Consider the following 21,703-nt stretch of genomic DNA (forward strand, 5'->3'; position numbering starts at 1 on the left):
AAACACACAATGCTCTTTCAGCATGTAAGGAATTCAGAATTTATTTATTGTTTTGCTTTTAAACAGATATAAGCAGCACTTAGTTTAAGATTCATCTATAGTTTTACCTAAAAATACCAACAATGATACAAAAGCAGTTTGACTTATTAACTTTCTACACTATTTCTGTTTTGCAGTGTGCACTTCAGTCTCCCCTCCAGTGGCTTCCTGAGAGAAGGAGGAAGATGATCCTCTCCAGTGTTGTCCAAACAAAGCCAGGGGCGACAGTTTATATAAATATATATGATGAACAAATTATAAATTGTGACAAATGCTGCTGTTGTCTTACGTTGGATTAAGGGAATTCCAAGGTAGCGAAAGTTACTTCTACACTGCCTTCAAAAATCAGCCAACCAAAGAAAATTCAACAACAATGCCACGATGAACGAGAACCTAGGAGTACATTATTATTTCATTTATTTATTTTCAGAAAGTACTATCTCTGTCTCATTTTCAATTACAGTTAAATGTCTTATGTAGACCTCAAATGCCAGGTTAGGATTTACTGGTGTTTACAATATTGATTAAGCAGAATAATTTTTGACGTTAATGCATAAAGCAAAACATATATATACATATATTTATCTATTTCTTGCATATCTAAGTCATTACATTAACAATCAAAATTAAATTTTTATATGGTGCACATTGTCACGACTGGACAGAAGGCAGACACAAGCGGCGAGCAGTATAGAGAGTTTATTAGCAACAGTCCACAAGGGGTTAACAATAACTAGCACAGGTCGATTATCAGGAACAAACAGTACCTCAGAGATAAACCAGCAGAGTAGTCGAAAAGCCAGACAGAAGGGTCGAACACCGGGAACAAATACATCCGAGATAATCCTAAAGAGTAGTCGAAAAGCCAGGCAGAGTTCATAAACCGGAGAGCAAACAAATCCAAATGGGCAAGACAGGGACGAAAACCGAAAGACGAGCATAAGGTAAGTAACTGGAATTCAAGACAGACTGGTAAATAGAGAACGCTTTGTATTCGGAGATAAATCACGCAATACACGGCAATGACTGGTGAGTGAGTGAAGCTTAAATAGAGAGAGAAACAGGTGTTCCAAATCAGAACTCTGGTGATTGAGAACGGTGTGATGTCATGTGACTGTCTAATGAATTCTGGGATCTGGAGTTCAGAGAGCTCTGCGTGACATTACTATCCCCCCCACCACTTTGACCAGTAGTATCCGACCTAGGGACATTAGCTTGTGCTGGGATCCGAGAACGCCGCTGACTTCTTGACCTAGACGTAGAACAGGGTAGAGTAGGATTGGATGAAGAACTTCTGGGGCGACCCCTTGGACGCGGAGCAGGCTTCTCGGGATGGCGTGAGTGAAACGCCAACACGAGGCCCGAGTCATAAACATCCTTAGCGGGTACCCATGAATGTTCTTCAGGGCCATAACCCTCCCAGTCAATGAGATATTGTAGAACCCCTCCACGTCTACGCGAGTCCAGTATCTCACGCACAGCATAAATAGATGAATCCTCGTTTTCCATGGCCGTGGATGGTACGTCGTCGGGCAGTTCTTCGTTCAAGAGTCCGGAAACTACAGCTTTGAGATGAGAAACATGAAAAGAGTTATGGATTTGATATTGGGCAGGAAGCTCTAACTTATACGTAACATTGTTGATTTTGGCAGAATTACGAAAGGGTCCAATAAACTTGGATTGTAGTTTCCTACTGCCTCCCTCCAACCTGATATTTCTTGTTGACAGCCAAACCCGATCTCCAATCTGGTAGGAGGGAGTAGAAGACAGGTACCTATCTGCCCTCTCTTTATATCTAGACAGAATCTCTGAAATGTGTTGACGGGTTTCTTCCCAAACTTCCTCACTGCGTTGCATCCATTCATCCACTGCTGGTATTCCTGAAATAGCAGCAGTCCAAGGAGCTAACGGAGGTTGATAGCCTAGGACACACTGAAACGGAGTAAGCCCTGTGGTAGAATTGACAAGAGAATTCTGAGCTATTTCGGCCCATACTAAGTACTGTGACCAGTCCTGTGGATACTTATGACAGTAGAAACGCAAGTACTTTCCCAGTTCCTGATTCATACGCTCGCATTGACCATTGCTCTGGGGATGATACCCGGACGTAAGACTAATGTTAGCCCCGAGATGCTCAAAAAATGCTTTCCATACCCGTGATGTGAATTACGGACCTCGGTCTGATAAAACATCTTCTGGAATACCAAAATTTCGGAAAATATGATTATATATAGCTTTAGCCGTGTCGAAAGCTGTGGGGAGTGAGGGAAATGGTATAAATTTTACGTCTCTAGAAAACCGATCAATCATGGTCAGCACAGTGGTATAACCATCAGATATTGGTAGATCAGTGACAAAGTCTAGAGCCAAGTGAGACCAGGGACGTTCAGGAACTGGTAGGGGCATAAGTTTACCTGTGGGAAGTGTCTTGGGAGTTGACTGAGCACAGACAGAACATGATGCAATAAACTTATGCACATCAGCCCTAACTGATTCCCACCAATACCGAGCTAGGATGAGTTGAGTAGTGCGTGTCTCACCCGGATGGCCAGATGACAGGGATGAATGTGCCCACGTGATTAACTTGTCTCGGAGGGAGGCCTGTACATACTTTTTCCCTTCTGGACATTCCCATCTAATGACTGACACTGATACCGATGACGGTAAAATGAAGTCACTGTCCCCCCTCTCCTTAAGGTCTCCCTGATATAAGCGGGATAGAGCGTCTGCTTTTACATTCTTACTGCCTGGACGGAAAGTGATAGAAAAATGAAAGCGTGAAAAGAACAATGACCACCTGGCCTGACTAGAATTCATTCGCTTTGCAGTCTTAAGATATTCTAGATGTTTATGATCCGTTATGACCCAAAAAGGGTGTAAAGAACCCTCCAACCAATGCCTCCATTCTTCTAAAGCTAATTTTACTGCCAGCAGTTCTCTATCCCCAATACCATAGTTGCGCTCCGCAGGAGATTGTTTATGTGAGTAGAAAGCGATTGGGTACAGCTTTGAGGAATCCCCTTTTCGCTGAGATAAGATAGCTCCTACCCCTGTTTCTGAAGCGTCTACCTCGACCACAAAGGGATACTCCGGATCCGGATGTTTGAGAATGGGGCAGTAGAAAAGGCTCCTTTAAGACGTTCAAAAGCCATTTGTGCTTGAGGGGACCAATATAGACGTTGCGAATTTCCCTTAAGTAAGGCTGTGAGGGGAGCGGCAATGGAACTGAAGTTCCTAATGAAATGTCTATAAAAATTGGCAAAACCTAAAAAACGTTGAAGCTCCTTAATATTGTTCGGGACGGGCCAGTTAACTACAGCTTCCACTTTGTGATCGTCCATGATTATACCTGACACTTATGACATACCCTAAAAATGACACCGTCTTTTGGTGAAATTCACACTTTTCTCCCTTGACATACAGATTGTTCTCTTTGAGACGTTGAAGTACCTTATTAACATGGATTATGTGTGTGTTTAAATCAGGAGAATAAATCAAGATATTGTCAATATAAGCGATCACAAACTGTCCTAACATATCCCGGAATATGTCATCCATAAAGGACTGAAATACAGACGGGGCATTAGCTAACCCATAACTCATCACCAGATATTCATAGTGTCCCTTAGTGGTGCTAAATGCCGTCTTCCATTCGTCTCCCTCCTTTATACGGATAAGATTATAGGCACTACGAAGGTCTAATTTCGAAAAAAATTGTAGCACCTCTAAGTTGTTCTAATGCTACCGGAATAAGTGGTAGAGGATATGCGTATTTCTTCGTAATATCATTAAGAGCACGGTAGTCTATACAGGGTCTCAAGCCACCATCTTTTTTCTTCACAAAAAAAACCCCCAGAAGCTACCGGAGACTTAGATGGGCGAATAAACCCCTGATCTAAGGCTTCTTTCACATATTCTTCCATTGCTCGTTCTTCCTCTAAATTAAGTGGGTATATACGCGATTTGAGCAAAGAAGCTCCTTCTATAAGTTCAATGGCACAGTCATAGGGTCAATGTGGAGGTAATTTTGTGGCTTTGACCTTACTAAACACTTCTAAGTTCCTAGCATACTCTGAGGGAATTTGGATGTGTACAGGAGAATTAGGACTTTCTACAGAAGTAGAGTGGACAGAAAGTTGATCTAGTGCTAAACAATGGTCTTTACAATAAGTGGACCAGGACCTGATCTCACGCGGATTCCATGAAATAACTGGATTATGTGTCTCTAACCAGGGTAATCCTAAAATAATCTGAAAGTCTGATTTAGGGAGCACCAAAAAGGAAATCCACTCAAGATGCAAACCACTGGTTTGAAGTCGAACTGGAACAGTCTCTTGTGAGATGGGGTCTCCTCCAATTGGAAGACCATCTAGGGCACGGACCAGGACCCGTCTGCACAAAGGTTCCGTCGGGATGCGTAACTTGTTGATGATGGATTGATGAAGGAAGTTTCCCTCGGCTCCCGAGTCAAAGCTGGAACAACAAGAGAATTTCCTTGGCAGTACACAGTGACAGGTATTACAAAAGATCTTGAAATTACTCTAGCTGTGGGTACACTCACCGTATTGATGTGTGAAGCCCTCCCTTGAGGATGTGTATATTTACTCCGTGGACGTTTGAGACAGTCTCGTCTGAAATGATCAGAACCTCCACAATATAAACACAATCCATTATGCAGGCGTCGTCGGTGTTCCTCTTGAGGCAATCTCAAAGCATCACACTGCATAGGCTCCGTTGAAGAGTTAGAACCGGGAACCACAATCGAGTGCATCTTCTGTTTCTCTGAACCAGGAAAGGAACGACCCCGTGGGGTAAGATGTCCCTGACCGGTGTTCTTGGGTCTTTTCTTCAAAAGTTGATCCAGACGAATGGACATGGAAATGAGTTGGTCCAGAGATGTTCCTTCATCCCTACAGGCTAATTCAGTTAATATATCCGAGTTAAGACCATTTCAAAAAACATTCATGAGTGCTGGCTCATTCCACCCACTCCCTGCAGCAATAGTTCTGAATTCCAGAGCATAGGCAGCTGCAGTGCGAGCGCCCTGTTTAAGAGTCAGAAGTATCTCTCCATTGGATTGGCCCTCATTAGCGTGATCAAACACTTCTCTAAACATAGTCAAAAACTCAGGATACGTTTTGTCCATTATATTATTCATCAGAAAAGTTATTTTAGATTTATCCGAACTTGGAGGTGTATTCTCAAAGAATTGTAACAAAAATCCGCTACATTTGGCTGGATTACCATCAAATACTTCTGGCTTACTGACAGGATAATGCGAAGAGACATTAACCGGGACTGAAAGGGGCTCAGTGTTACGACTACTATCAGAAAAACAAGTTGTAAGTGCTTTTACGCTCTCTAATAACTGCGAAAGTTGTTTTTGCTGATTTTGTTGTTGTTGAGCGAGAGATTCAATAGCGTGAGTAACACTAGCCAACGTTTGTTGGTGTTGACCTAATAGTTGGCCTTGACTGCTTAGCGCCGTAATCATGGCTTCAGAACCCGCTGTCTGCATGGTATGGCCGAGTATTCTGTCACGACTGGGCAGAAGGCAGACAAGCGGCGAGCAGTATAAAGAGTTTATTAGCAACAGTCCACAAGGGGTTAACAATAACTAGCACAGGTCGATTATCAGGAACAAACAGTACCTCAGAGATAAACCAGCAAAGTAGTCGAAAAGCCAGACAGAAGGGTCGAACACCGGGAACAAACAATACATCCGAGATAATCCTAAAGAGTAGTCGAAAAGCCAGGCAGAGTTCATAAACCGGAGAGCAAACAAATCCAAATGGGCAAGACAGGGACGAAAACCGAAAGACGAGCATAAGGTAAGTAACTGGAATTCAATACAGACTGGTAAATAGAGAACGCTTTGTATTCGGAGATAAATCACACAATACTCGGCAATGACTGGTGAGTGAGTGAAGCTTAAATAGAGAGAGAAACAGGTGTTCCAAATCAGAACTCTGGTGATTGAGAACGGTGTGATGTCATGTGACTGTCTAATGAATTCTGGGATCTGGAGTTCAGAGAGCTCTGCGTGACACACATCACAGATAATAAACTAAAAATACTGCACCCAAAAATAATTTGACATAAATTTGATAAGTTAATGTGAAACTTGACTATAAACTGTGTAGTGACACATCTGGGATTCAGCCTCAGCTTTGCTGTGGCAAGGTTACTTTTATTTTCAGACAAGTAGCTATACATCTATAACAATAACTGAAATAATTTAGGCAGACAGTCACGATAAAACTTGGTCCTCCAAAAATCTGTTACACTCTGAGAGCGCAGGGACAGCGGGGTCAGATTATTTCCCTTGTTAGCAGGGGATATCATCTGAAATAACATGCTTACTGATGATTGTATGTGGTCTGTGTATAAATAACTTACTTAGATTCAGTCACAAGAGCAAAGAAATGCAGCAGAAGAGTAAGTGAAGAAGAAGAAGAGTGAGAAAAATGTTTGTTTTTAAAAATATCTGGATCCTTGGGGATGGGGCAAAACAATGTGAAAAGGCCAAACGTCCATGAAAATGTATAAGAATATTATTGGAAATTTTGTTAAAATATTACACCTAAACATACACCTGTAAAATCAGAGACAATAGCTCACCTGCAGCTGCACGGTTTGTGTTAGTTATCATCTAGTCTTTCAGCAGTGGACACTGGACGCTGCTCACAAAACAATGTTGGCAGGAGATTGGTTGGTTGACTGTTCTATTGTCAGCAGTGACACTGAGGGTGTTAAAAGCTCCAGCAGTGCTTTGTGAGCCAACTGCACTAGCCCAACACACACTAACACCCCACCACAACCTCAGTGTAACTGCGGCACTTAGATTGATCCAGACTTACAATAATATCTGCTCTGTGGTTATTTGTTGTGTTCAAACATACAACATACGATGGAGCTGAACAAAACAGACAATAGTATAGAACATGTAGGTAATTTTGCTTAATTTTTGTAATGTTTTAGTGGAAACCCAACTACATTTTAATTTGTGAACCAAATCAGTGACCGTTAGTTAATAAAGAAGTAATTACATAAATGTCTGACTGTATTTATACCCACAGCTGTCAGAGGTGAAAAATAATGAAGTACATGTACTTGTTTACTGAACTTAAATCTGTAAATTATTTGAATATTTCTGTCACTTATTACTTTTTAATTTTACTCACTACATTTTCCAAAGAGGCTCATTACTTTTGTTTACATTTTTTACTTATTCTTCTATTTTATATTACTTCTACATTCATATGATTGACTTCAAGACTTTAGGGATCCTAAGTTATAAAAAGGACACTTCTGGGAAAAGTCATGAAAGTATTTTCTGGAACTTGATCCTATGCAAAGATTATATGTATTTTGTGTGTGTCTCTGGAGTCAAAAGACTGGTGCTCGTAGCTTCTAGTGAGAATCACAGCCTCTTGCTCCAGCCTCTTTCTCCTCTTCCTCCACTTCTGGAGTCATACCCACTGCACCTGTAGAAACAGCACTGAGACCCATAGCTGGTTTCTTGTGTGGATTTATACTGCGATGAAACAAATACATGTGCACTGAATATTTATGTACACAGTTGATGATATACCAAGTTACTTTTCTTTCATAGATTAAAAACAGCATTAAAATCACATAAAGACAAACAACAGAAACGCTGTTCAAAAGCATATTCTTCCCTTAAACACTATCTGTATTCAAGTATTTAAATAAGTGTAGGTTAAATCCTTATTTTACAATGTGATGTCAGCTGTGGAGAACAGCAGGAATGGTCAAGTGTGGCACGGTGCAGAAATATCATAATTTGTCTTGTTCAGCAGGTGCTGAGGATTCAGGGTGTGTAAACACTGCCTCCACATTTTTATCTGAAAATCTGCAGATATCTGTGAAAAAGGTTTGTCAGATTTTTTTCTCCATTAGTGATTGTATTTGTGAACAAAGAGAGCAACGTCACTGAGCCAGTAGTAAATGCTGGTGATGCACTTGACATATTGTACCAGTATCTTTCTATACAATCAAAAATAGTAGTACAACCCTACATTGCGTTTTCAGAGGAACTTACAAAGCCCCCTCTGGCCCCCTCTTGAACTGTCAGATCACATCCTGCAGCACTGGTCTTCACATATCAACCACGGCTGAAATTAGCACAAGTGAACAAACATCAACAGCAACCATCAAACTGTGGCCGGAAAGAGCAGTTTCAGCACTGCAGGTCTATTTTAGCTGCACTGGCTGGAACATGTTTATGGTGCTGCTGTATGTGAGAATCACACAGACCTGGGGAAGTGTGTTTTATTACTCTTTCATCAACAAGTGTGTAGATGGTGTAGTTGCCACTGAAACTTACCACACAGTCACAGTCACAGGCCCTGGCTGAGTTCTAAAGTATTATTCTTTGCTCAAAGCCCATGATGCCTCTTTTAGATCTGGTGAGAGAGTGGCAGTCTGCAACAAAGAGCAACCTCACTGTTGGAATGAAGAACATGTAAACAGTGATTGTCGAGAACAAAACAGAGAATCCAAACAGTTACAGAAAACAAGAGGGAAAAATAATCTCGTACACATCAATTACTCTACATTTTCAGATGCTTTAAACAACACAGAGGCAGTGGGCTCCCACATCCCCCCAGGTGATGAAGCACTGTCTGTGACTGTGGCTGATGTGATGAGAACCCTCCTGAAGTTTAATAAGAAGTTGAACCAGTAAAAGCCTGGGGGAATCACCCCATCCTCTTTTTATGCTCTTTACTGACAAAGGCAATTCAAACTCTCTTTAGACCGACAATAAAAAAATAATAATAAAAATACCCCAGAAAATGCTAACTACACAGGGTATAGCAACTAAATTCACTACCAGACTAAACTGAACAACAATAAACAACAACACAAATATAAGTCCCTATTCCCTGGGGGTGCAGGACATGTCCAATCCCACAACAGACCGCAGAGGCAAAGGAGCTGCAACTGAGAAACTGTTAAATGCATGAGGTTCTCTGTAATTTGTCATGTAAGAATTGTTCACTATAAGAATTCTCAGATGTACCAGAGTCATGAAGGACATCCAGGTGAAGTGTGATGTCATGGACACATTGAAGCCACTGAAGGAGGGGCTGTATGAGAATTGATGCAGCACTCACCAGGGTTTCCTGTGCACTTTATTGTTTAGAACACAAAGTCAGAAGAACAAACATAAAATATGCAGCAAAATAAAGTGTTTTTCATCTTTAATAAAATCAGATTTATTTATAGATCAGATTTGATTCTCTTGATGGTTCACAATCATAAATGTGAGTGACTTGTATCTGTCTGTAATGTGAAAGAACTAGGGTTTGAGGTAGGACCATGGGCACTGCTTGTGCATTGGGCTCAGAATTTGGTGCTACGCCCCTGTGAGTGTGTGTGTGTGTGGTGTGTGATTCTATCCCAAATAGGTCCCTATGCCCTGTGTAGTGCAGGATGTAGGTCATAAATAACAGCATCTACACCAAAGTGCTGCACAATATGTCAAGAGCAGTGTACAGGGAAAAAGACACGTGAAATTCGATCAGACTGTTCACATTCATGACAAATATCCTTGAATCTCATACATATCTGATGTAGACATCCTATAGGATCAAATCAAATTTGAAAAGATTGGATTTGACATGTGCACACAGCCCTGAAATGATCAGATTTGAGTCACACCAGTCAATGGCAATGTGAACGTATTCTTAGCCCCAGCTCTGACCAACTTCGTGAGTTTGGTGATGTCAGATAAGGTCAGATGAGATTACAAAGGATCAAATATTTTATGGTGTACACTTAGAAAAAAGGTACATTATTGCTCCTAAAGTTACAAACTGTGAAAATATACCTTTAAAGAAACAGCTGCGGTTTTAGAGTCCATTTGTGTTCCCTAAAAGTACATTAGATTTTCTTCTCCAGAAGGTGAGGTGAAAATTTGTATGCTTCTTCTCTCTCTCTCTCTCTCTCTCTCTCTTTGTATTTTAAAGCAGAGGAAGTGGTGTTTAACACTGCATTTCTCAGACACGTCTGGAGCAGTATGGAGTTCAGTCGTCTGTGTGTGATGTTCTGTAAGTAGTAAAAGTTCTGTTTATAAACACTGAGTGCAGCAGAGGAGAGAAGCAGACACAATCTTTAATGTATATCAGACTTTATTGAACAGGTTTACATGGAAATTTACCTCATTAGTTAAGTGTAAACGTATTTCACAGGCAGGATGAGTTTGGTCATGCAGTATATTACTAATATTATTACTAATATACTGCATGGTCAATCAATACAACTGTATTAATGCTAGTAATTAAAACAGTCAGAGTTCTTATGTCCCAATCCTACATGGATTACTACAGTATGTTTATTTTAATGAGGGACTAAAGATTTAGGTCATATATATATATATATATTGCCAAAGTGAATGAGAGGAAGATGAGCATACTGACAGAGAGAGAGAGAGAGAGAGAGAGAGAGAGAGAGAGAGAGAGAGAGAGAGAGAGAGATACAGAGGTAAATGTAAAACAAAATACATAATCTAAGTGGACTCAAAGCAGTTTATGGGAGAATTGATGGGGAACATAGAACATTAGAAGTCAGCATTTGAAGTTGTAAACATTTGGCTTTGTGAAGTGAAGTGGGTTTGCATTCCCTCAGTGTGGACCTCACTACAATTTTAATTCTAGTTACAGCCCTGTATGAAGTCTGTATTATTTAAGCTGTATCGTATTAGTGTTTGCTTCAATGTCAGTATGGTGATACATGACAGATATTAAATCAGACTGATAGCATAACAGCTCCAGTCTGCAGTAACTGCTTGTAGCTAATTTTTCTTGTGACTGTTGCTTATTTCACACAGCTACGTGTAGTAGATGTTATAGCATGACCCTTCTAGGGAACAAACTATAATAATCACTATAATAATAATCACTATGTGTACTTTATAATCACATACAAAACAAAGACTATACACTCCAATCAACACAATAACAGAATTGAAACATATTATATCATGGACAGTGTTGTATTTCTGCTCATATTTTCTAGTCGGTTAGACCCCTTCCCCACAGTTCTTCATTAATTAGGACCTCCATAGGACAGTTGGTATTATTTGGGTGATAGATAATGGTCAGCACTTGGTGACACAGACGTGGTGGAGGTGGTGTTAGTGTGTGTTACACTGCTATGAGTGAATCAAACACTCGTTTTTTTACTGATTCATGAACCTGTTTATCCTTTAACTCACAGTGTTGTTGATTTTTGGTGTTTGTCATTTTATGGTGTATAAATAAAATAAGTTAATGGAATTAAAAAAGCAATGCTGCTGGAGTTTTTAACACTGTGGCCTCTCACCTCCCAGTGTTTTAGACACATGATCCACCACCTGATAATACAGCTCTGTGGTAATCCTGTGGCTCTGAGAGGGTTCTGATCATTGAGTTTATTGATGCACTAAAAGTGAACTTGATGGAATCCAATCTTTTTAAAATTATGGTCATGGCCACAGTGATGTTCACAAGTCATTTTTACAAGTTCAAGTCAAGTCTCCAGTCTCTCATCCCGAGTCCTAATCGAGTCTGAAATCTCTTATGGTTGAAAACCATGAATGCCATTGTTCCAGACCACATGACTGCATTGCTATTTCTTGATTTTAAATCTCGTACTGTACTGTCATTTTTAGCACACACTACAGTATCAAAACTGATCAGATCACTTTTAAAAGTATGTTTAACTGTATTTTTATATATTTTAACTATTATTTTCTGTTTGTGTTTAGCATAATTAAGCAGGTAGTGTCGCAGTCACACAGCTCCAGGGACCTGGAGGTTGTGGGTTCGATTCCTACTCCAGGTGACTGTCTGTGAGGAGTTGGTGTGTTCTCCCCGTGGGTTTCCTCCGGGTGCTCCGGTTTCCTCCCACAGTCCAAAAACGCATGTTGGTAGGTGGATTGGCGACTCAAAAGTGTCCCCAGGGTGTTGCCCTGTGAAGGACTAGCGCCCCCTCCAGGGTGTATTCCCGCCTTGCGCCCAATGATTCCAGGTAGGCTCTGGACCCACTGTGACCCTGAACGGGATAAGGGCTACAGATAATGAATGAATGAAAATATAAAACTATTTTAAATACAGGTCTGTGCGGGTGATATTTAATCCTGCTTTACGCGACGGGCTACACTGATTTATAAAGGAGATTACTGCGCTCTGCCTCGCGCAGCACGATGTGTGTCTCGCGCTCTGACTCAGAGTGCGAGACACTTTGGACCAGTTTTGGCTACGCCACTGCGAGTGGACAATATTTTCTTATTAAACGGGGTGTTTATTTTTAATAAAATCCAAACAAGAATACAATTATTGTGCCTTGTTATTCGACAGGTTGTATTTTGCTGTAGAGAGCACAGTCTCTGAATTAATTAAATGATAAAAATTAACATGCAGCCTATAGGCTAACACTATAAATAAGCTACAGCGGATGAACTTGTCGCTGCTGTTGTCAGAGCTGATTAGTGATGTGCAGATCCACACTGAAATATCGATACCTCCGATACCAGACATTTGCTCTACAATCAATTCTCAAATCAAAATATCGATACTTTTGATACAGGAACACAGTGGAGAGTAATACAACGATTGAGATCTTGTCTAAATGATACTCGGTTGGTGGGAACTTATTTTTCTTCTGCCTGAGTAAGTGCGTAATGAGTAAATGCAGCGGCACACGGCTCAGTCACTCAGTTTGTAGACACAGACACAATGACAGAATGTAAGCGGAGCTGCACAGACAAGATGTGGTTTGTGATGTTGTGGAAACACAACAAACTTTGTGAAACACCTCAGGTTAAACCACAAAAACAGAATGTGAGACGTCTCTGGTGGAGTCCTTCGGTGCTGCAGGCAGGTGCTATCCAGAGGGAGAAAATGTGGAGCTTAAAACGGCACTAAACACTGTTACTGTTGGAGTTGTTCAAATTAATGAATATAGTTATGAAATTGTTAACGAAAAAAACACATGCTTCAACAAATAGCTACATGAGTTCAGTTAATAATGTGTGTATCACTGAGACAATCTCACATAGGCAACAAAACCTAGACTTATTCAGGTAAGGTTTCCTAAAGAATTGATCATTTAAAGTGGATTACAAGTGTCATTAAATTATACAGAGCAATTTCAATAAAACAGCCATGGTGAACTTTGAAAAATATATCCTAGAAAAGATGGATAAAAATGTAATATTTTGTCCATAAAGAAAATTTATTATTTACAATCTGTCGAATTTACTTTTCATTCATTCATTATCTGTAACCACTTTTCCAGTTCAGGGTCATGGTGGGTCCGGAGCCTACCTGGAATCATTGAGCGCAAGGCAGGAATACACCCTGGAGCGGGCGCCAGTCCTTCACAGGGCAACACAGACACACACACACACACACACATACACTCACACGGATACATTTAAGTCGCCAATTCACCCACCAACGTGTGTTTTTAGACTGTGGGAGGAAACCGGAGCACCCGGAGGAAACCCACACGGACACGGGTAGAACACATCAAACTCCTCACAGTCAGTCACACGGAGCGGGAATCTAACTCACAACCTCCAGGCCCCTGCTGTGCCACTGTGCCGCCCTCACTAATTTACTTTAACTGTCAAATTAATATTTTAAAATGTAGGTATTGACAAACCTGTGTAATTATTGTGCCATTTATTTATTTAATTGAATATTTTACTGGCAATTTAGATTTGAGTCACACAGCATTACAAAACAGCACGTGTTTGTATCCTCTTATTGTAGGCGATTTGGAGAGACTACATACATAGTTTGTCATGTGATTTTGTATCGTTTGAAGGTGATTCCCCAAGAGCAGCTACACTCAGTATAATGAGCCACTACCTCAATATACTTCAGAGTTTAAAATAAATAAACGACCCTGATGTTTTGTATTCTTTATGAAGCTATGATTTGAAATACACTACTGTTTTTATTTACTGCACACATTGGGTGTTTTTGTACAGAGTATCGGATCGGATCGGTATCGCTGATACCAGCCTGAATTTTACTCAGTATCTGATCGGAAAGGAAATCGGTGGTAACGAACATCACTAGTGCTGATATCTGAAACTAATGATATAATAATAAATTACACAAAGATAGTTCACGAGTCCAAGTTGAGTCTTAAGTCACAGTTTGAGGGACTTAAATGCGACTCGAGTCAGAGTCTCAAACATCAGTCCTCATCTCTGCATGTCCACAACAATAACACGCAATGAGTGAAAAAAGCTCAGTGGAAAGAAATTTTTTCAGTAATTCAGTGATTCACTTTCAGTGATTGACTTCTGACACTGAAAGAGTAACAGAGCATGAATCTTAATCTGTAATCATGTGATTCTGAATATTTTACTTTATAAAATGAGCTCCAGCTCTTTCAGATTTCTTCATTCTGTGTGTGTTACCTGCTGATGTTTCACACTAATACGTCATGTCCTCTGTTTCTCTCTCTGCTGCAGTGCTGGTTCTGCTCTTCCACCGCGGACAAACTCAAGGTGAATCATTACATGCATCTACTGAACTCTCTCATTATCATTCACATACACAGAGTATTACAGAGTATTCTGCGTATTTAAATGGCCATGTGAGGACACAGACATTTGGACTGTGTTCAGAAGGTTTATTTTCTCTTCCATGAATATTTAGTTACAAAATCTGTACCCAGAGCTGAAGTAGAGTTTTGAGGGACTGTGGCCTACAATGTGAACAAGCTTGCATTCTAAGACCAAACAACCAGCAATTGTGTTAACACCACCCAGACTGACTGTAACACAGTTTCAGTATAAGCTCCAGCAGTGCTATAAATGTGAGAGTTCATGCAAGAACATATGAAACAAGATGAACCCTAAATTCATTTCTTTATTAAGACTACTTTAACATGATTTGTTGTGTAAATGTATTATAGCCAGCTCTGTGGTTTGTTTTCCAACAAAAGCTCATAATATTCAAGCTTCCAGCAAATAAAGGATTTATGCAACAGTCTGAAGATGGGAAATTGCACACTTCCACTCAGTTATCACTGATCTGACTGCTGTCTAAATACAATTTGAATCTAGATATTGAGTTATTTGGGCTTTGGTAAAATTTATTTTTAAAATGTAAGAAAGCTGTGGTGATTTGGCTGCTGTTTGGTCAGAATGCCTATTTTATTAGCTCTGCGTCAGTGGACACGCCATGTTGAAATGGGATAAAAGAGTAGTCACTGAACAGCTTTAACTACTCTGAGGTTGGGACTGTGGCCTCAGGTTTTCAAATGGAATTTTCCCACTTGAAAAGTAGAAAAGTTCAGATTCCCTCTTGGTTATGAAAGCAACACAACACACACACACACACACACACACACACACACACACACAAATTTATTTTAAAATATGATGATGATTGTGTTGTTGGTGAATCATAGTTGGTGACACTGCTGACCTCCACACAGCAGATTAGGACTCAGTTCTCAGGGCTGGAAAACAACAATAAATCAGAGTAGTTGTGTAGGAGTGTGTTCACCTACTGTAGGTTTAACATGTAAAATGTTGCAAATTATTTAAACCCTGTTTTCATTTAGAAATAACATAAATGGAAGACAAATGTTGGAACTGTGAACTTTATATTGTTCTATAAAATTAAAAACTATACATTTAACTGATTATGTATTTTTATTGAAACTGTGCTGAACACAAGCCAGATTACCCTTCTCCTATTCAGTCTGGAAGGTTCCATGATTTCCAAAAGGAATAAATTTTTATTTGTTTAACCACAGGAAAGTTTTCAAATGTACCTCCATTTGTTGCCTCCAAAATGCTGCAATTTAACTGCTATTGGGCTGAGAAGGCAGCTGCGTTTCTGGATCTTGTTTTTATATGGTTTCTGTTCTTTATGGTAGAATTTTAACTTGTATTTGTGGATGCAGTGTGTGTGGTTTTGGGGAGTGTTCCTGATTTCCTGCAGTGATTTCTGCTGCAGTATCATGTCTTCTTTTAATACAGTGCCATCTGAGGGCCCAAAGATCATGGCCATTCCATATTAGTTTTCAGACTCAAGACACTCGTACTCAAGATACTTATGTACTGAAGATGATGATATCACCAAGTTCTTTACTGTTTTATTCTGAGAAACTTTATTCTGGAATTATGTCACTATTTGTCTGTGCAGTCTTTTACAGAGTGGTGAACCTCTCTCCATTCTTACATCTGAAAGGTTCAGCCCATAAATATAATCAGTTGGAAAATGTTGTTTTAGCTGTAACTGCTGGTGTGAAACATGTTTCTGCTGTGGATGAATGGAGGGAAAAGAAATAGGAGAAATGCACATGTTGTAACCAGTTACAACATGTGCATTTTCTATGAGAGGAGTGTGAATTGTGGCTGTATTCGAATCTAATCCTAACACTGACAGTGCAGAAAAATCAGAAATCAAATTTCAGGGTTTTTTAGGGAGAGCTTTTGAAGTGCAGACTGACTGAACAGAAACAGAACACAGAAACATTCAGAGTCATAGAAACTTTCATGCTTTTAGGACGGTAGAGTGACATTATAATTACATTATTAGTAATTAGTCATGTTTATTACTAATTATTATAAATTACTAATAGCCGCGGTGACTGTTTACAGTTGTATGCAGCAGTTTGGAGACCCTCTGCTAAACCCACTAAAGAAATATAACTTACGTTTTAGTGCACATTTTCCACATTTATAGACATCTATTTTTTAATGTTTGTGTTTATATTTTGGCAGACACTGGGAGGATATTGAGACACAGCCGTGCTGTAACAAGCAAAGTTTTACTAAGTGCCTTAAAAGAGCAAAAAATGCAAAATGGCACAAGTGAACAGACTGTGTTTGGCCTAGACTTGGTCTGTAGCCAGATTCAGGGACATCACAACCATCACACTTCATTCTGACAGTGAGCCCCCAAACAACAACACGTCTCACTACACACCACGCCCAAACACACAAAAACATAAGAGAAAACCCTCCCTGATATGAACAACCACCAACTGCAACATAAACCCCAAAATTAGCCCTAAATCTACAAACCAGGGGAGGCCGCAGTGCATGCTGGGAACTCTCCTGTGAGACCCCAAGCCAGTGCTGCTATAATATATAGTTTAAATCCTTCTGCTTTGTTAAATAAATAAAAATAATAAATAGTAATGGTGTGATAAAATGTGCTAAAAATGTGATGCAGGGCAAAAAGCAGCTGTGCCGACTTCTGCACAGAGAAGGATTTGTTCCTGTGACGATATACATTACAAAGGTACTTGTGATCTTTGAACAGAGAAACTGTCATCCTTTGAAACTGACTCCTTTAAAACTGATCATTCTGTTAAAACATTTTTATTAATAATGAACTAAATGAATCCCAGACAAAACCAGAGTAAAATCATCACTTGATTAGTACAGGCTTGGGGTTGTGTTTTTGAGCCCCACCTCAGGTCACTGTCTGTGAGGTGTTTGGTGTGTTCTCCCTGTGTCTGTGTGGGCTTCCTCCAGATGCTCTGCTTTCCTCCCACAGTCCAGAAACACATGTTGTTAAATGGAGTGGTTGTGCAGAAGTGTCCATAGGTGTGAGTGTGTGAGTGTGTGTTGCCCTGTGATTGATTGGGCGTAAGGTGGGAACACACCCTGGACAGTTTAGGATTGCAGTTACAAACATCCATCCATCCATTATCTGTAACCGCTTATCCAATTTAGGGTCGCGGGTGGTCCAGAGCCTACCTGGAATCATCGGGCGCAAGGCGGGAATACACCCTGGACAGTTTAGGATTGTGGTTACAAACAATGAATGAACAAATGAATCAATTAATGAATTAATTATTTAATAATACATGATTCAGTTTGTGTCTTTTGTGAAATAAGTAAAATTATGTAATTAATTATAATTATTAAAATGGTTGTATTCTGGAGGAGAAAAATCAGCTGTTTTGTTGAAAATATGGAACACACTACAGAGAAAAACTAAATATCGCATGTTGCTATATTTATGTTGAAACAAACACATGTCCAATGTTTTACATCGAACAAATAACTGGTTACTTTCCACTAAAATATAAAGAAATTTGATCCATGAAGAGGAAATGATATAATGTTTAACAATGTCGTTTGATCAAGGGGCAAATGTTGAAGAAATCTGTACATTGTAATTCATCATTTCATATCAACAGAATATAAACCCAAACTGAAAGTGCAGCCTGAGGACCCAGTCTTTACTGGAGACACAGTTACTCTGAGCTGTGAGACGTCATATTCCACTGGATGGGAGTTTTACTGGTATAAAAACTCTCAGAATTTACAACATCCTCTGATTCCTGAAAATAGACGCAGCAGAGTCAGTGTAACAGTGTCTACTCCAGGAGAAAAAACGTTCCAGTGTGGAGTGGGCCGGCCAGGTGACAGTCGTTATTACTACAGTGGCACCATCAAGATTAAAGTCAGAGGTATGTATTGACTGCTACTGATTTCTATTTTACTAAAAACCTGAGTTCAGGACTGTGTGTGGTATAAGGACAACATCCTCCTCAGTGAATCTCCACAGTGGAAGGAGAACAAATCTCTGAAGTTAATCTGTATCATGCAGGTGTTTATAAGTGTAACACACACACACACACACACACACACTCTAGTTAGGCTGTTACACTAACTGTACCAGGTGTGAATGATGTCTTTATTACAGTTTATAATATGATTTATTAATCTAGAAGTGCATTATAAATATACAAATTTAATCTTTGCCTGTACTATAGCATCAGGGGATTAGTCTTTTAGGAGCCTCTGTGATTGCTACTCTGGGCTAAGCACTGCAGAAACTGCACTACGTACCTTTTGGAGGAGGGTAGAAAACCATTCCCCCTCTGATCTCTGTAAAGTCCTGTAAAAATGAACTACACTAGGGGGCGCCCCAGCAGCAAAAACCCAAATCTTACCCAGTGTTTCTCTAAGTGTTGTTTATCTGATAGAGACCAGTTTGGTGGTTTATCAGGTCCAGAACATTTTTAGTTTTCTACCTCTTTTATTATTTAAATATTTAATTATTTGACTCTCCCCTTCTTTAAGCACATGTCTGACTTTTTCACAGCATCACAGTTCATCTCATTACAGCTGCTTCAGGAGCAAAAATACACTGATTCACTGAAGTAAAGCTTTGTCTAACTCAGTGATTCCCAAAGTGTGTGTGTGTGGTGGTGGTCCCTTTAGGGAGAGCACAGAGGTGTTTGAAAGGGGGTGCAGCAAGGCAAGTGTATGAGAGGAGTAATGCACGTCAAAAGTGATTTGAGACTTTATTTAGTTTTGTTCATTAAGGAGATGCAGGTTTGTAAACAGAAGTTGTAGTTTTATAACATTTTGCCTTAAAATAGATGCTTTAGAATTCCAAAGGTGAGACTGAATAGGTTTAGGAGCTGGTTTATACCTCAGTGAGTGGGAAACTTAATAAAAGAGTGATCTATATAGATTTGCTCATATGTAGTAACATGGTTTTAAGTGTATTGTCCTGTGCTGTTGTAAAACATGTTGTAAGATGTTTGTAGATGTTTGTGAAATGGCTCTCACTCCCAGACCCTTCTTTGTTATTGGAGCCACTGTGATGTAAGACAAACCTCAGAGGAATCTGAGAGTAAAGTGTATCATATCGTATGAATTTCAGAGTTTAAACTAAATTACGGTGGAGTGTGGAAGCATTAGATGTGTGTTTGTGTTTGGTGGAGTATGGGTGTGTGTTCGAAAATATTCTCATCTATAAAAGGGGCACTGCAGCAAAAGTTTGGGAACCACTGATCTATGTTTATCCACAGCCACAAAGTGGAAAATACCAATAAGAGGAAATGTTTAGGTCAAAGAGTGAAAAATATCCCTTCCACAAATTAATAGAGCAGTATATAAGATTTTAACAAACAAATATGGAATAGACTCCAGTTCTGTCTTTCACTCAGGACAGTATGAGCATGTATTCATTATTAAAATGTAAAAGGGAAATATTATAGAATTTACCAATGATGGATTTGTTTATAGCACCTCAATAAACACAATGAAGGGTCTACAGAGTGAACTGGGTCCATTTGCAGTGTCACGGCTGCGCAGGGAGGACGAGGAGATGGACGTAAACGCAAGGAATTTTATTTAACAAAAGATCAAATCAAAATAAACACAGGTAGATACATAGAAACTAGACAAGACTAAACTATGAATTAACCAAAGACAGATAGGAGACAGCCATGAACCGGGGTAGACATGAGAGACTCAGAGACAGAGTAACACACATCTACGCACACAACACCAGACCAAGGAGCACTCAAACCACAGGGGAATATCAGGACAAGACAAACGAGAAACACCTGTGGACAATAATGAGTCAGAGGCAGGACTAGGGTGGAGACAGGAACAAAACAATAACAGAGAGCCATTTGCTAAGTAAGCACATGGTGGAACAACAAACAGGACAGGGCCAGGATGTGACACACAGTTACTCTGAGCTGTGAGCTGCCACAGTCTGGATGGAGATTTTCTGGAGGAAAGACTCTCAGTATCTACACCCTCCTCTGATTCCTGAAGATAGACACAACAACACAGTCAGTGCAGCAGTGTGTACTCCAGGAGGAACAGAGTTCCAGTGTGCAGCGCTCAGGGAGATTATTATTCTGTGTTCTACAGTGATACCATTCAATTACAGTCAGAGTTATGTGATGACTTCTGTTTCATAATTTACAAATAACTTTTAGAAAATTGTGGGTGTTTTTATTTTAATATTTAATGTATGTCATTGCTCTTAGAAGGAAACTTTTTTCTCCAAAGGTAAGTTTACAGGAGTAAGAAAAGGTTATTTTTATATTTTAAGAAGAGTTTGAGCATTTATTGGTTCCTTTGTGAAGAAAACTGTCCCAGAATAAAAGTGCAGCTGGTGTTTCCAGAGTCAGAGAGAACTAGAGAAACATCAGAAATGGAGATACATGGTTTTGTTCTGTTATGATAAACATATAAAAGCATTTGTGGTCTTTGACCAGAGAAACCAACGCCTACAGTGAAGATCCAGCCAGATCAGAGTGTTTTCATCAGAGACAGCATCACTCTGACGTGTGAAATACAAACTGGATATTCCTGGATACATTATTGGTTTAAGGGTGACACACTGCAGTCTAAACACTCAAAGGTTTACCAAATCTCTACAGTTGACAGGAATCATGGAGGTGCATATTCCTGTGAAGAAGGACTTTCAGGCCAAATAAGCATTACCACTATTGTAGCTACAGGAGATTAGTTTTATTCAGGATTTTATGGAGCCATCTCTGAGATCAGTTGCCAGATTCACAAACTCTTTCCTAAGAAAAAACTAACAAATGATCTTTGGATAAAAGTAGTTAGTAGTTAAATGCAATAAAAAAAAAGTTTTCAAATATAGTCTTCATTATTTCCTTAAGATTTTTCTCAACACATTCTTCATTGTTTTTTCTTCTGTAGACAGAGTGTAATGAAGCGTTTCATGCTGCATTTTACAGTTTATAAATGCTGTGAGACACATATTTAAACATGAATCTCCCATTATTCCCAGTATTCAGTTAAATCTCTGCAGCTGATGGAGAAATGGAGGAAAAGAATAATCAGACTAGATGAGCATTAGAAACATGTAAATAAACTAGAACT

The 21,703-nt window shown here is 39.6% G+C and overlaps 1 protein-coding gene across 1 annotated transcript in view; it reads left to right on the top strand.

Moving 5' to 3' along the window:
* Positions 1-5,948: 5,948 nt before the first annotated feature.
* Positions 5,949-21,703, top strand: part of LOC136666285 (leukocyte immunoglobulin-like receptor subfamily A member 6) — a 28,756-nt gene continuing 13,001 nt past the window's right edge. Inside the window, exons 1-3 of the mRNA XM_066644384.1 lie at positions 5,949-5,955; positions 8,628-8,745; positions 18,389-18,507. Of these exons, the coding sequence (XP_066500481.1) occupies positions 5,949-5,955; positions 8,628-8,745; positions 18,389-18,507 (244 nt within the window). The remainder of the gene's footprint in view (positions 5,956-8,627; positions 8,746-18,388; positions 18,508-21,703) is intronic.

The sequence above is a fragment of the Hoplias malabaricus genome, chromosome 14, assembly GCF_029633855.1.
Source record: "Hoplias malabaricus isolate fHopMal1 chromosome 14, fHopMal1.hap1, whole genome shotgun sequence".
Taxonomy (NCBI): Eukaryota; Metazoa; Chordata; class Actinopteri; order Characiformes; family Erythrinidae; genus Hoplias; species Hoplias malabaricus.